A 16,891-nucleotide genomic window follows, 5' to 3' on the forward strand; every position below is an offset into this window, starting at 1 on the left:
TAATTTAAATGTAAAAAAAAAACAGGAAATAGATCGTATATCAAAAAAATCTATAATTTAATATTTAGATGAATCAATCTTGGAAATGTGTTCAACAAACAGGAAAACAGGAAATTATTTAAAACATTTAGTTCAGTTTAATACAAAACTATTATTGAATGTGGACGCGACCCTGAATGAACTTCCGGGGACCTTAGAAGCAGTTGTTAAAGATTTTAAGCAGATAAGTCAATGGATATATTATATTAGTATTACTTGAAACATTTTTTTTTTGTTTATTCCAAACAAACAACAACAAACACTTCCTTTTCCTATGCTTTCAACGGCGAGGTTGCATTGTAGGGTTAAGGATATTTGTGCATTTTTTAAATGAAAATTTATGTTACTGTTACCTTCAATGATGTCAAAATGTTTAGTGGGAAATTATCACAAACTTATACGACGCGACCTTATGACTCATAAAAAGTTTATTTTGTATACGGGGCTAACTTTTAGTTACACCTCAAGAGGGAAACTCTGGTAAAGCCGATAATAGAGAGAAAATTGTTAACAAACCATTCATTGCAAAGAGACGGAGATTCACAAAATTTCTAGTATCTAGTTAAATCAGCAAAATTATAAGCAATTAGATCATACAATAACGAAACTGAAGTCTAAAAATATAAAAAAAATAGCTACCACTTCGGTGGAATTAAAGTACAGGATATTAACAAGTGGAGTATATATTTTGTTCCGCAACACCAAAACTAACTGTTAAACTTATCACACTCATATCAGTACCTACAAGTTACCAATGTCAAATTAAACACCTACAATTCTCAGTTGTATGTAAGTTTTATTAAGTACCTACGTTATGTTGACAATACTAAGTCTGTGACGGGACTTTAATATTCTATAATCTGAGGAGATCATAATATTTTGACATATCTGACCAGTTGCAATAGAAGACAATTTTTCCTAGGAATATCATATCAAATTGTTATTACTATGGACAATGTAATTAATTTTTCTTAAAGAAACTAGAAACAGTAGGTTACCGTATATGTTATAATAAGTATTTTGTTGTTTTTTTTTTCGTTCAATTTCCGTTGTTGAATCCATAGTTAAGGAGACATTGGTGTGGCTTGTATTTTACCGAAGAGAAACGTTTGGGTGTTTTTTTAAGTGAAATATACATATGTCAAAAGTTACGTAAGTATTTCGACCAAAAATAAACTAGTAACCTTGTTATATTAACAAAAATATGGCTGTGATTGATCAAACTGGACTTTAATTTTGTACTTCATTCCAATTTTCTTTTAGGTATACAAAATAATTGCAGTTAAAGGCTTGCTCATAGCCTTTTGAGACGAAGAAGATAATTATACCTATAATGATAAATCTGTCATCATCATTTCTATATTCCATAGTAAAACTATTCCGGTCAGGTAAGAAAGTCAGCAAAAACTCGATAGTAACAAAATCATGGACGTCTTTAGCGCAATAGCGGAAATATAATCTGGTTCGTTAGAGTTGATGTAAGCGAACATACTCATTTAATATTAACACCGCATGGTAAGAGCCAATGGTAAGACAAGTTTGTAAAAGGGAACAGAAGTTACTGAGTAATCGAGATTTCAGGTCGTGTAAAGATAGTAAAGATTTAAGGAAAACGCTTTACACTACTTTCCCGTGAACTAAAACGGCTGGTTCCTGAAGGGACTTCGTTCTTCTGCAATGGCAAAGTGTTGCTAGAAGCACCTGGCATTTTAAATTTAGAAGTCTTTACATCCATCACAGCTATGTAAAGATGAATATGTCCTTGATTTCATACAAACAGATAATAAAATATTGTTTGTCATATTTAGAGCCATCTTTTGGTTACATTTTAAACTTGTTGTATTTAAATAGTTCAGTGATTTACGAATAGATGGCGCTGTTAAAGCTATTCTTATTTTGTTATTAATATCAGTGTTTTATATTGAGTTGATAATAAAGTCAAAGTAAATAAAAGACATTTTTACTGGTATTTTTTTATTTTTTTCGCGAACTAATAGTTTTTAAAATGTTTAAGTCTATACAAATAAGCACAGCCTTTGTTATTACCAATGCCCATATATCCACTGTTGGGTGAAAAGCTGACAGTTTCGACTTGGTACAGGTTTTGTTTGGGGAAATTACAGAACACATGATAAGATGGTATATGTATTAATTTGAGGGCATTAGGAAAATAACTGGATGTTATAGATAATATCTCTGTCGTAGAATTAAATTTCAGATCGGTTATTTTTGTTGTCAAATTCATAATAGTCTTAAGAGGTAATGGATTTTGTGTTGCCAGATTTTTTGTTTCATATATATTAACTATACCTTCCCCGCTTCCAGTGGCTAATAATTGACCGCAATGACTCATTGCTATTTTAGATGCGGTAATACAGCCGTTATCCATAAATTTCTTTATTGATCTGAACATAGACAGATCCCACACAGTAATTTCACCTTGAATGCCATAGCAGTACAAATTTTCTGAGTTATTACTGAATACTACTGATTCTACATTTGTGTTATGCTTCAGTGCTCTTAATAATTCTTTTGAATTGGCACATATGATGTAGATTTCATCGAAACCATCACTTGTTGCTATGAATTTCCCATCAGGTGATAGTTTGAATATTTTTGCTGTTTTTACTATCCTTGGCAACTGGACCAACATTGGCTCGGCTTTTGCTAGATTATATACACAGTAGCTGTGACATAATTTTGATGCAATATATGCTTCAGAACCGTCTGGAGAGAATTGTGAAGTGGTGACATTCCATTTTTTTAATTTAAAGCTATGAAGTTTGCTGTTAACATCTCCGCCAATAGAAAATAATGATACTATACCAGCTTTGCCTCCGACAAGTACCACACTCATGTTAGGATGAAATTCTACTGATGATATAAAGGGCCCTTCGTTACTTGTCTCAGAATTAATTTTTGGGAACTTTTTTATTTCCAAGACATCTTTCTTCAGACTCTTTGTTTTTGTCTTCTGTAAGTGACCAACGGTTCTCAGTAATTTGTCATCTTCATCATCTTTATCATCAGCGTCATTCTTCTCTTTGACTTTAGCCCAACTTGGTGTACCAATAAGTGTTTCATACTTTTGTTTAAGTTTTTGAACATAAAGTCCTTCAGACTTGACTTGAGGTATAATATTAATAGGAGTTTTTTCATCATCGTCATCTATCCAAGCTGGTTTGCGGTCTATATCAATGTCTTTTTTGTTTTCTGATATATTTTCAGTAAACTTTCTGGTTTTGTTGAAAAGCAATTCCGACAGCCTGAAAATATCAAAAGTTTTATCAGACGACTAATTAAACTACACGAAATTTGGCTTAAAGTTTTCTTGTTCGTTGTTATGAAACGATAATAACATAGAACAAATGGGGTAAGTTCTTTGGATGTTTTTACTATTCTTTAGTAATAGAAAAATATAATAATTGATTACCTCGTTTCCTCTTCATCCAGTCGGGAATTTTTCCGTTTCATATTTACAAACAGATAATATTTATTAATATTTTCCAAACATATGCTTACAGTTAATAAAATATGAAATTTTAACCTCTAACACAAGCTTTATTCCAATGTGTTGATCTTGGGTTAGTGTTGACAGTATGTCATTATGACTAATGTCATTTGGATACAATTTACACATAAATCCACTCTAATACAGATAATAATATAATTGTCCTTTTATTATTCACTTAGGTATTAATGAGTGCAAGGTCAAAAATAGTCTGGTTTGGTAATGGTTTACTTAGTAATAATAATAACTTACTCTTATAAAATGGTATTAATATTTGAACAAACTTAAAATTTAAGGAAATAGTGATGTTTATTTTTAATTCTATTTACTATTTAGTAAAAAATAAGGAATTGAATATTTCTGAACTCAATTTTGTAACGGTAAAGCAGTTAATTTTTTAATTATAATCTATAGTACTAGATGTCGCTTTTTGAAATTTATTGCTTGTCCATCTCTTTCTGTTCTATGGGTTTGTTACTGCAACACGACAACCAGTGCTTCAATATGAAACTGTAAATTTGACCAATCAGATACACGACATGAACACTGTTTAGAAGATTTTATTGGTCGTTTTGTTTGTACGAGGTAGCCATAACTTTATTATAACCCAACTGATCGTAAAGCTTATAGAGTAACACTCAAAAGAAATAGTTTTAACTACCTTTATCTGTTAGTCGTATGTCATAGTTAGGGTGATTTCATTCGTTGTTCTTTCGTAGTGTTTCACTCGAATGGCATCGTATTGCGAATCTAAGAGATTTTTTTTGTGTTTCTAGTGTTAATGATAAACAATAGATCGCTCTATCTTAATGATTACGACAAACAATCACATTATAATATATTAAGAGTAGCTTGTGTTACTTTAAAGATGAAGAAAATATTTTTTATTCTGTGACCTTTTTACATTCTGAAGTGTCAATATGGATCCTTATGAAATGAATTAATATACAGTAGTGACAACCAAAAAGTGATTTCTAAACATTTTATGACCAGCTCTGTCAAACAATGGGGCCCAAAAAGGCTCCGCCATAAAACTATTAAACACTTATTTGTTTTGCCCGCCATAAAACAATTAGGAAGATAGGATTGATGACATCAATACAAAAAAAGTTATATTCGAGGATGGTGCAGGAGCTTAAGAATACAGTGAGGGCATCAAGCGATGAACGAAGGGTGGAAAGAGATGCGAGGTGGAATCACGGATCAGCTGCTGTTAGGTCGGCAGAAATTGAATTGCTCGCGTTCAGCTAGTGATCGGGTGGCTTATGTGGCTTGTGATGTGTGTACGAGATGTCCGGCAAGCCGGCGAGTGTGGGGCCGCCGCGAGCGGGCGTGGCTGGCGCGCCTCGCGTGCTGGTGTACGTGGCGGAGGCGCGCCAGCTAGAGGCGGCTGCCGCGGGGCCCGACCCGCAGCCTCCACCGCTTGACACCCTCTACCTCCAAGATAACGTGCCGCACCTGCCTATGCCGAGAAACAACCTGTACCGAAACCCCATCGAACAGAACGATCAGAGAACTGGTGCACTTTACTATAAATCCATCAATGATAATGAATCTAAAATAAAACCATTCGAATCGGAATCTACACAGAGGGAAGAGTTCTACACAACTCCACATTTTATGAAAGATAATGTTAGAAATGATGATAAAGCTAATGATAGGCAAAGCAGTGTGACGGTTAAAAGAGATTGTGAAAACTCTGAGTGGAATAATATAGATTCATACCACGTTAGAGTTCCAATGCAAGTTGGAGACGTTGGGGCATATCAGAGATGTCCAGTAAGTGTAGATAACATGCCCGTAATGCCGATTGGGCATACCCAGTTCAATGATAGTGGTAGTGATATGAACTGTGAGAGGGAGGTGTCGGGGAAGAGTTTTGTAAACTATCAGTTGTTAGAACAGAGTGTGACTCATCAGTCTATAGTGAATCAAAGCATAAATATACTGAACCAGCAGATTGGTGTGAATAGATCTGTAGTTAGTGAGGGTGATAGTAGCCCGCCACAGCTCATACAGACACCAGATGGTGTTGTGCTTGCGGTGCTCCCACCCTCGGCTGTACCCCAGACGGAAGGTGATGTTAGAGCTGTGCATAGTGAATATCCACAAACAATTACCGTGCCGCTGGGCTGGCGCAGAATTGTGAATGGGACATCTGTTCTATATGTTAGGTGCGTATAAATTTTTTCACTTAATCACTAGTTATGTATGATATAAGTAATAACTTGAATTTTGAGGACATACTACTTAGTACTTCGTCTTTCAAACTCACTTCACTACAGATATTTAATTATAATCGTTTTTCAACAAGCACTTTTTTATTACTCCACTTCATTGCTTAGACAGGTGTGAGGTGGAACATCAATAATACTTCTTTAATGAGCTTCAAATTGGCACAATATTAAAAAAATAACTTTCTTATTACATTATTTTTAAAATACATATAATAAATATTGTATGTAAATTTTATTGAATGTTTGATATTCTCATGTGAACAGTCAGAATTATTTTTTGTTAATTTACAGTGAATATAGTAATGCAAGAAATACTAGGGCTTGCCTTCTTTATGTTGTGTTATATGAAGGGAATAGACAATTTTTATAAGTACCAATTAATTATAAAAATATAAATTCACTTTTATTTTGTAACTTTTTCTACTCTAGTACCTCAAGGGTTAAATTTAATAGCTGTCTGGTTTTTATGTTCTCAGATGCAAGCTTCTTTAACATCTATTTATTATTTCATTTTGCTTAATAAAATAATAATCATTTTTATTTATTATAAGTGGTCTTAGATTTTTTACGTCCGGAAATTAGATTGACCAAAAAAAAATTTGAAGACAGCATCAGGCAATAAAGTAAAAAAAGTTATTTCCTTACAAACCAAGTATTGAAACTTATTATTGAAGAATTTTTTTTTTATATTAAAACTAGTTATTTTAAATTAAGCCAACAAAATAAATTTCCGAATTTAATCTGACAACTTATTACTACTAAAATAAAATACATACATATTTTGCATAGAACATTAAGAAAGTTGTATTTTTTATGTACATAACAATTTAAATGAACATTTGAATCTAATAAGTGGCTTACGATAACGCCTTGTACAATAAACGTATAAGATTATATTATGTTTTAATCAAATAAGAAATAAAAAAAATATCGCGTTATATCCGTATTAGCTACGCATCATTATTTAAATTTCAGTCTCATTGTTAGAAACAATAAAAGTTAATTTTGCTCGAACGTTAAGTACATCATTAATTAGCTCTCTAGAATAGAGAATGATTATGTGCTCTAGAAAATTTATAACCGTAACATAGCTGTAGGCACGATCAATAGATGTTCAAAAATTCGCAAAATTGAATATTAAATCTCGTTTCATACAGCAGGAAGGCGAGTCAGAAAGCCGATTACGGCTTATAAATTCATGATTCAGCTGTGAATTATGTGAATATTTTTCTGTACTGTACTTTAACTGGTTTAAAATTGCTTCAGTGAATTATTTTGATGTGATTCAACTTTTAAATTAGTTTATTGGAATTTTTTTGACTTCCGTTCGGTATTTTTTTTTTTTTTTTTCGGCTCGACGTATAGAGACGTTGGATTACTTATTACGTAAGGTATTAAAAAATAAAAAGTGTGTGTTTGCCGTTATCTAAAACTTTATTATTTTATTATCATTCCTACATCTCAAACAATGCACTGTCAAATTATTTTCCATAATGATGATAAAGAAAATTTGTCCATATGTCATCAGTGTATAATAGATTATTTATAACCAGTCGGTACATACTTGATTAATAATCAACGTATTAGTTTAATTTAAATAATCAACAGATTCATTAACGAAGGATTAAAATACGATCATAAATTGTAATAAATCATCCAATTGTTTGTTCAAACAATTCGCTCAACTGGTTTCCGTTGGTTATAAAATTAATAGGAAATATTGAAGATGTATAAATCGATAATAAAGTACGAAGAGAACACAGACGAAGTTGAGATCGTGCGTTTACGTTAAATCAATCCGGGACAAGTGGACAAACCAGTCGGGCAGCTGCGGACGAAGCGACGCGGCGGCGCAAGTTACGAGAGCTTTCAATACTAAATGTAACACACTTGATATAATGACACATCTATAAACATTATCCGTATACAACTTATACTTCAAACGTTGAAATAATATGCAAAAGTCGGGTGTCTTTATTAACTTATCACCGAATCAAATGATATCATCAAGTAAAATGTTTACGAATCGTAAACGCTTGTAAATTAAATTCATTATCACGTTTGGATTTTTTCTCGTGCTTTCAAGACGGCGACTTTATCCGGTGATTCGAGTATCTTTTAAATGGATTTAATTTTTCGCATTCGGAGACACAAATGCGTACAGTATCCAACACAGTTGAAGTGTACACTGTACATACAGGAACTCGCTAATGCGCACAGATTATCCACCCACTATTTGATTTAATGTGGGTTTATTTGTGGTTCTGTTGTTCTGTAAATCGTATCAGGACTTGATTGACTCGGCTTCATCTTCATTGTTTAAAACGTAATTTACCAGTTGATTGTGTTTCATAATAACGTTCATTGTTGGAGTTATCGTTTTATTTAAATCGTTTGCTGGCTAAGGCGCGCATGGGGCAATCTTGCCGAGATTCCATTGTAGGTCGCTGTGCTCGTTACATTGCTCTTATCTGTCATTGGCAGTACAATGCTTTGTCGTACAATACTGTTACTCACGCATCTCATATAGCTCTTGGATGGATTACACAGCTTATGCGTTTATATATTATTAAGGTTATATTTTATGCCAAACGAATTTGACGGAGTCACTGAACTGGGCCGTTATTCTGAGTTTTTAATATACACCGTCACATAAACACCAACAGTTTGATTGTCTTTTATTATTATCGTAACAAATCGTCGGCGTTACCTGTGTATTCAATGATTTATGAATTCTATACTTTGACACGTTCGCAGTTTAAGGTTTAAGACTCACACTAAAGCTTCTGTTCGCTGTATCTTAAATGTATTGTAAGCAACAATTCAATTGGCCTACATATTTATGAAAGGACATGGACAGTATATCATTTCATAAAATTTACGGTCACAGCTGACGAGAATAAAAGAAAGCTACGGTGCTGTCTTTAGTCTTACTGACTTCCTTTGCACAATTGATTTACGGTCCGCATAATGCGGAGGTCGCTTCGTATAAATGAAGGATTTATTAAGCGTTATGGAATTTTCGGGGCGTCCATTGTGACGACACAGTCGTGTATGGTATTCAATAACAACGCTAACAGCACGGGTTTCAGCATTGTTTCTACGTATCCGACGGGGCCATGCCATCACCCACTTTGATCCGATATGAAATTCGTTCCGAATTTCTTTACAAGCGTTACAATGGACGGTGCTCGTGGTCTCATTGCATTGTCGCCACCCGCCGTGTGAATATTTTCAAACTTCTTTGTTTTTTTTTTTATTATTTTAAAGAATTTAGAAGGAAGTTATTGCGTTCTACCCGTTTCGTGTTATAATAAAAAATAGTCGTACTATATCCTAATGATATATAATTTGAAACCTAATATTCTCGGCTATTACTACTGCCTTGTCGCGCGCGAGTCAATGTGAGCAATAAGTACAGAAATAAGAATGTATTATAGCATCATCTATAGGTACCTATAAAAGAAATTGTTAGGAATTTTTAATTTATCATAGCTACCTGTTACCAAGATTATTATTTTTATTCATATATGTAATTGTATAAAATTTTATGAACTGAAAGTTTAACAGGAGCGAAACTTTGTAAGTAGGATCATGAGTCATAAATCAAAGCATTACTCACATTAAGGTTAACGAAAAAGAATGCAGTTTGTACTATTGTGTTCTTTAAAAGAAATACGACCCTTACCTGTGGTCGTTAGAAGTCAGTAAAACTTTACAATGTTCCTAATTTGAGATTTACGGTCGCGGCTCCTGATGAATGGCTATTGTGAAATACAATATGATGAGAATAAAACAAAGCCGAATAAATTTTGGTATACTTTGTTGGAATAACTTAATTGGTCTCTAGACCGTACTTATTCATTCGACAACAGAGTTATTTGCTGAGTATTCATTCAGAATACATTTCATAAAGGTTTTTTTTTTCGTTGTGTGATTTAAGTCTTGCCATATAAAATATTTCATTTTTTCGGCACACGAAAAAGTTGAATTATTTAGCTTTAAAATTATGGGATCCTTAACATTCTGCAAAAAAAAAAAAAATAACTGGTATATTGAGTTTAACGTAAGTAGGTACTTGTATTTTTCTAAAAATTTTCTAAAATAACTTAGATTGTAACTATAACTAGTATAGCTTTTTTTCCTAATTACTCTTTATATGGCGATACTGAAGAATTCATTATAATTCCTTTAGAAACATTGTGTTGTTATTGGGTTGCTAATTTTTAAGAAGCGTCGTCTGTAAGGAGATCATCCATCTTGCAGAAGATCTTACAAATGCTGCTTTTAATGTGTAGGAGAAGATTGTTACAGAGAAAATCTCCCACGGTCTCGTAAATTCTCTCATCATATTTTGACATTTTCTAAAGATTATAGGACTTTTTTTAAGATTATGTTACAGGAACCCTGGGGTTGTACCTAGTATCAGGTAGAGTACCTAGTATCACTAGTTACATTGCCGATATGTTTTAAAATAAATATATAGACACAAGGTTACTTGCAAAAGTACATTATTTGTCAAGCGAAACCTTACTTCTATGTCTCAATCATTGACTATTGCCTTGTCACGTATACTTGAGGATAATTAAGACTATATACACTAGCTCTTGCGGACTGCTTCACTCGCATTTTGGTTCACTACTTCCTTCCCGTGGGTTGTAGAATGATGTTATGCACCTACACTATAGCTATGCTTCGTAAATGGAAAGAAAAAAAAAATAATTTTTCAGTTAGAACCTGTAGTTCTAGAGATTACCTCCGTCAAACCCATGCAAACAAATATCAACAACAACAACTTCAGATTGATAACATAATTTTAATAAATCGTGTCGAGAAAACATATCTTTCACTGAAATAAAACTGATTATACTTTTTGAAGTGAAATTGTTTAAAACAACAAAGTTAATTAATTATAACATAATACAATTAACGATTCAAAGCCATGAGAAACGAAGTAATATACAGATAACCAGTTTATATAACGTTATATTAAATAATATGAAAAAAATATATATGTATTCAAGGTTAGCGACGCAATTGTGAACGGCAGTTATGTACCGATGTGTTTTCAAGGTCCTTAAAATTAGGTATACTTTTAATTTTCAAAGTACATATATTACGTAATGTTTTAATGCATAATGATATTTTAAAGTCACATTTTTATATATACTTAAAAGTTTTATGCTGTTCAATTGCACTTATGTTTTTAACCAGTCCTCTGTATTATTCACTCTTGCTTGTTTAAGACGTGTTATTTACTTATTTAAAGAGCTGTCTGTGTACAAAGCGTTTAACATAAACAAATGGATGGATTTTTATTTTTATTCTGTTGTTGAAATATCATTTAATATATTTATAATATTGTATATATTTCGATCTTGTATTAAACAATCTTAAGCATCAAATCATCTCAATAAAAATATTGCTGTTTGACCTCTACGTTCACGGAAACTGTGAGGCACGCCGCCTACACTGGGTGGATACTATTTCGTAAGCTAAGCGTATTATTTATTGCTTTAATTACAAACATAGCGGCTTTTATTCTTGCATTTTGCGTATCAGATGTCAGAAATCTTCGTATCTAGAGAATCTAATCACAATCGATGTCACTTATATAATGTTTTTACATCCTATTTTTTATACCATCATACAAAATTAACACAATACACAGAGCTATTAATTATTACAGGTGTAATAAATCAACAGCTATCTTACCAAAATCAATTCCAGTCTTTATATACGTCAAACATTTAACTAATTTAAATGATTTTTATTAATTCACGACTTAAACTTATCTCTATATATCTTCTTATCTAGCGTGTTTTCAATTTAAATGAAATTTATATTTCTTTGTCAGTTAGACGTAAGGCTCTCTTGAAAGTTATGTCGATAGATAAAACATTGTACTAAAACGTATTCGTCTCCGCCCACCCCAGAGTTCCACCAGAGATAAATTAACGTTGGGTCTTAAGTTAATAAGGAATGCGCTTTGAAAAAAAATGTGGGCCCGCCGCCATGTGAATGTCATTGATATATATTGAAAGTATGGTGTGTCGTTTTCATAGAGCGGTAGTTACTATTTGTTTTGGGTCCGCGTTTACTGCTATCGCTTACGTAATAAAATAATGTTTAATATAATTCTTTGTTGGTTACCAACATTAACTGCTTTGTTTTTCTTTTAATATATTGTCAGTTTTTCCGAAGAATTTTATTACAATGAACTCGTTATTCATTTGATTTCATTTTGAATTTATGAGTATTTAGATTTGAGTTCACGATTCATACAATTTTATTACGAATTATATTATATACATTATACATACTTGTCATTGCCAGTGGTTTTATCCGCATAGTTGGTTTCCTTTGAGATACGCGTCACCAGCCTTTTGAGGTTTTAACTTTTTTTGAGGTTTTAACTACCTCGGGACAGGAGCTTTCGATTATCAAATTATTTTGATTATCAACCTATAATTGAAGGAGTAATAGTGTAGCAAGTGTACAGACGAGTTGATAACTTCGTTCTTTTTGAATAAAATTTTAAATAGCCTAAATTACTTTATATGACATTAACTACCTGTTTCAGAGATCATCCATAACAAACAGGCAGATAAACGGCCAGACATTAAAAATACGCCAATTATATTCATCACACTAGATAATATGCTAATATTGAATAAATATATATTTAATCGTTTCTTAATATAAAAAAATATGTATCATTACACAATTTATATTGAGTTATAAAAATAATGCAACGATTTCTTACTGAAGCCGTTATAGTCATATTTAATTGATCTACGCAATCATTAGTTTTTAAAACTATATTTATACATAGTCCTGTATGTTAAATAACGAGCAGATAGTCTAGACTGTTCTAATAAATAAATTATTCATATAATACAAAACAACATAAGAGCTAATTCAGTGCTATTTGTTATAATGTCTTGTGCTTCGTAACATATTGTTGTAAATAAACATTGAATATAATGTCATGTTACAATGAATGTGCTCTGCCGGATGTATTCTCACATGGACCGCAGACGTTTAGAACAAAACGAAACGTGTGCTCTCAATAAGTTCCCACAGACGTTGCTAAGAGGAACGAGTCAAGGCTGCTGGGCGAATCTAATAAAAAAAGTATTTGAACGCAAATAAAGGGGTTGTTCGGACTTTCCGTGGCGTGGTTGGTTCTGTTTTAACGTGGTAACGTCGATTAAGTGGAATTCTAAATGCCTTACTAGATGTGGTCTTCTGCGTTTAATTAAAAATTCCGAATCAGTTGCCGAACACATGTAGCGTGTCCTTGATATGGAGACGTCGAACGAATACCAATCGTATCGTTTCCGTAATCGTTTGTTTTCGTATCATCGTATTGAATAATATTTAGTATAAAAACATTTTATATTGGTTCAAATTTTAAGTCTGCCATCATAGAATGTAATTAGCAAATCGATGTAAACAGGTATCATGCGTAGCTTGTGTGGCTCTCGCAGGTCGTTCACCCTACCCTACGATAACTGACGTGTTTATTGCTCATGTACTAGGCTGTGTTTGTGCTGTTATAACCAGTATTCCGAAGTAATTTGGAGTAATTGAACGAATTTATTAGATTGTATGTATTAACAGATAATTTTTTTTATAACTAAAGAGTCCTAATGTCGAACACTGTCAGAACACGTTTTGTATGCACTGGTGATTGTCTCTTACCTTATTTGTTAATAAAATTCTAGAAACTTTATTTATACGTATTTCATTATGGAACTGGTGCAATTTATTATGACGCAAGTAACAATTGGCCATAGTGAATTTATTTTCTAAATATATTAACATATTTTACCGATAACATTACTATGAACATATAAATTAATATTCATGTATTTATTATAATTTAATAGATTCGCCGTCGTGTAAGTTAAGTCAACTTTAAATATTATGAAATATTATATATAAATAAAAAACTAATAAGAAATTAATATATCATACCAAACTTAAAAAGAAATCCATACACGATCATTGTAACAGAATATTGTAAATAAGCGAATGACGTCGCTGGATAATGTCACCCTTCTATATCGTATTACACATTGGTTCTCAATACATAAACTGTTTATTGACAATGTTAGCTTTAATGTATACCTGTCAAGGGCTCTTTTTGACTTGTTCGTGAAACATCATCGCCTCGTCCCCTTTAAAACGATTTGACGTGTGTGATAGCTCTGCCCTCATTCATAGTTTCCTGTTTTTGTAACGGGATTCTTCAATCGTATTATGTCATATTCATATAATATTCTACAAGTGGCAAAATTGTTTATCTAGTGTAATTTTTCGTCACTCAGGTTGATATAGGACTGAATCATGTGCTTGCTCACCTCTTATTGTAAGATTTTTATAGCGTTTATGATATTTTTTTATATGTACAATATGTGTGACTAAGTTAGTTCGTGACGACTTATATCAGAAGAAATTCTTTGGCATGAATAATGTATTCTGTGTTAAAAACTATTTAACTCATATGAACGCTTGGTTTAAAAGTTGTCAGTTTATTATTCAGTTATGGACAAGATAGAGTTAAGAATATTAATTTTTATAACTATATTCTTTAGAGACTTTATAAGAGGCAGGTGTATAAATATTCATTAATGAGATATTCTGTCTTTACAGTCAACAATATAACCGGTCTTGCGTAGTATACTGTTGAAATTATTAACGTGAAGCTGTTTAGGTACTTAATGCAAACAATTTGCTTTTTTGTAAGCAAAATTTTTTAATGATTAATGAGATGTGAGTTGTTAATAGGCAATGAGTTATGTATGTACTTTTATATGTATGCATGGATATACAGTTTAATGTTATATTTATTTTATTAAAATCATGATTTCAAGTACAATTATAAGTCAGACTAAACTTTGTCTCCCCGTGATCACGGTAGATGTAAAAGAACGGAAACGTAGGGATTATGTAGTAACATTAAAACACACGTAGTATCTGAAAAGCTTAGTTGAATTTAAACACTCAAAAATTTTAGGTATCATTATATACTTAGTTATAAATTTTTAAAAACATTTTCTGACCGATAACAATGATAATTATTGTTTGAATATGGATATAAATTATAATTATATTTCCCATATTGAGATAGACACTTACTCAACGTTCACTTAAACAAAAAAATTCTCTCTTAAAAAACATTGGGCTCCAATATTCATAAAAAAAAATTAACATTGAACACGTGTAACTTTTTTATATGTTAAATCAAGTAATGTTCCGACCCCAAAATAATTATACAGCACCAATTTAATTTTAGTCATTTAATAATAGAATAAAAGTAGTTAATATGAAAATTGCGTGTTTAAAATAAACTAAACAATGTCACGTATCAATAAAGTAATTATTTTAGTGCGATTCCGTATTGAGTCACGAAAGGGTTTCCCGATGTGAGTCACTGGTTCCAGATACAATAAAACGAATATCTAGAATACAAACGAGCTTTACGCGACCAGCCCGCCGTGTTTACAGACAACGGACCCAATTTTAATATATATGGATATCAAATTGCAATCTGTTCGTCGAAGCAGATAAATCACCTGCTAGATTGTGAATGTTGAATTTTTTATGAGTAAATTTTGCTTTATTTCCATGAACGTTTTGTTATATGCGATCCAGTTATTTATGTTTTATGTAATGTGTATTTAATTATTTATTGAGAAGTCGTTACAACGTTATGGTTGATATACAAGTCGAGTTCCTTTTGAAATGCAAAAAGATGCATGTGAGATACTTAATACTTAATTGACAAAACATGCTATTTAAAATAGTATATACATATTTAACATCGCATTTTACTTTAATTAAAAACATAGAGCTGTTTTTTTTTGTTTTTTTTTTTGACATAAAAATTTCAAGTTTCACGTAATTCAATTATATGTCTTTGACTAACATTATGCTTTATAGCTATCATTGCTATACAGTTTTACGAATCACCATTTATTACTTTCCAAATTTAACAAAACAAGCGAAGCAGCTTACTAAAGCGATCATTTTAACATAATCGCCCTAAAACCAAGTTATTGGACCCCTGGTAGTAAGAATTCTGGTCTTTATTACTCGAGTCTAGCGATCCGTTCTTAACTGGGAGTCATCGTTTGAGAGCGGTGACGTTGCTTCGGTTAGGCGCGAGCTACAAATTGAGCCTTTATTTATTCATGCGAGGGGACGAGGTTGATATGGGTCGGGGTCGTTCGATAAAGGACGCCAGTCGGCCCATCAAAGAACTTATACTCTAAAGAACATGTCATAGTGCCTTTTATAATTATTATGTTATTGGTTGCCCTAAATATATATTATGACTTGTGTTTGGTACGATTAAGCATGAAAAGATTTATTAAAGCATGCTTTGAGATTCTTTTTTTTACATCTATCTCTAAAAGATCTGTTCTTGTTACATCGAGAGCATCCTTGAACAGTAAATGCCTTGTACAGTTTATATTAGTCGTGTGTAATGTCGTTTCGGATAAGTCCAATTATTGATAATTATCTCAGAATTCAATGTCCTGTCATGTTGTCAGATATCAAAGAATATTATAGCGGTAATATCCATTGAGTCTTGATTCGTCGTCAATTCGCTTATGGCAGTTCGTATTGGCTTTCGGCCAAAGTATTTCAGCCATTATACTATGCCTCGCCCGTCGAACACAAAGGAAATGAGATCAATCACCCAGACCCGTAGTTCGATGTCTATTTCATATGTCTATTATGTAGCAACCAATTTTGTAAATTGAAATTTATACGAAGCCTTCGTTAAATAACGTTTTGTGATACACGTGTACGTCCTTAATGTTAATTTTGGCTAATTACCTCATTAACATTTATCAGATAACATCATTCTGTCTATTTATTTTAATTTGAAATTTGTTATTTTTGGATTTAAAAATGTTTTACAAAAAAAAAAAAAAATGTTATCGAGATTAAAATAAAGTAGAAAATTTATTGATTAAACAGAATAGGGGTTTCCGATAATTTTTTTTCGCAGCTATAAGAGTTTGCGATTAAATTCGGTTTTAGTGTTTCTTAAGGCCATACAGTGACGATACCTTTTAAACGAAGA

At 32.1% G+C, this 16,891-nt stretch overlaps 2 protein-coding genes and 1 long non-coding RNA gene across 6 annotated transcripts in view; 2 read left to right on the plus strand and 1 right to left on the minus strand.

Annotated features, from left to right (window-relative positions):
• The first annotated feature begins 958 nt into the window (after positions 1–958).
• LOC133318974 (uncharacterized) lies at positions 959–2,002 on the plus strand. Of its 2 annotated transcripts, XR_009752693.1 has the most exons (4): positions 959–1,028; positions 1,104–1,191; positions 1,303–1,517; positions 1,621–2,002. It is a non-coding gene; the product is annotated as an uncharacterized LOC133318974 (long non-coding RNA). The 2 variants fall into 2 exon arrangements; XR_009752694.1 differs by having other exon boundaries at positions 1,303–2,002.
• Positions 1,997–3,653, minus strand: LOC116767021 (U3 small nucleolar RNA-associated protein 18 homolog). Its single transcript, XM_032657167.2, has 2 exons — positions 3,473–3,653; positions 1,997–3,305 (listed from the first exon to the last, which is right to left on the minus strand). Exons 1-2 carry the CDS (start codon positions 3,511–3,513, stop codon positions 2,030–2,032), a joined length of 1,317 nt encoding a protein of 438 aa, XP_032513058.2. The 5' UTR covers positions 3,514–3,653; the 3' UTR covers positions 1,997–2,029.
• A 586-nt stretch (positions 3,654–4,239) lies between these two features.
• The window catches only part of LOC116766855 (uncharacterized), a 42,936-nt gene continuing 30,284 nt past the window's right edge, over positions 4,240–16,891 (plus strand). For 2 of the 3 annotated variants that reach the window (XM_032656988.2, XM_032656989.2), the window contains exon 1: positions 4,243–5,724. In XM_032656988.2, coding sequence (XP_032512879.2) covers positions 4,841–5,724 — 884 coding nt within the window. In that variant the 5' untranslated portion in view covers positions 4,243–4,840. Of the gene's footprint in view, positions 5,725–16,891 lie in introns of all 3 variants that reach the window. The other variant, XM_032656990.2, reaches the window with a different exon arrangement.

This window comes from Danaus plexippus, chromosome 10 (assembly GCF_018135715.1).
Source record: "Danaus plexippus chromosome 10, MEX_DaPlex, whole genome shotgun sequence".
Lineage (NCBI taxonomy): Eukaryota > Metazoa > Arthropoda > Insecta > Lepidoptera > Nymphalidae > Danaus > Danaus plexippus.

Bases quoted from the DNA above. Each gene is read 5' to 3' on its own strand.
- LOC116767021 (XM_032657167.2), bottom strand. From the start codon at position 3,513: ATGAAACGGAAAAATTCCCGACTGGATGAAGAGGAAACGAG. The intron at 3,306-3,472 runs GTAATCAATTAT...TGATATTTTCAG, and splicing joins CTGGATGAAGAGGAAACGAG to GCTGTCGGAATTGCTTTTCA.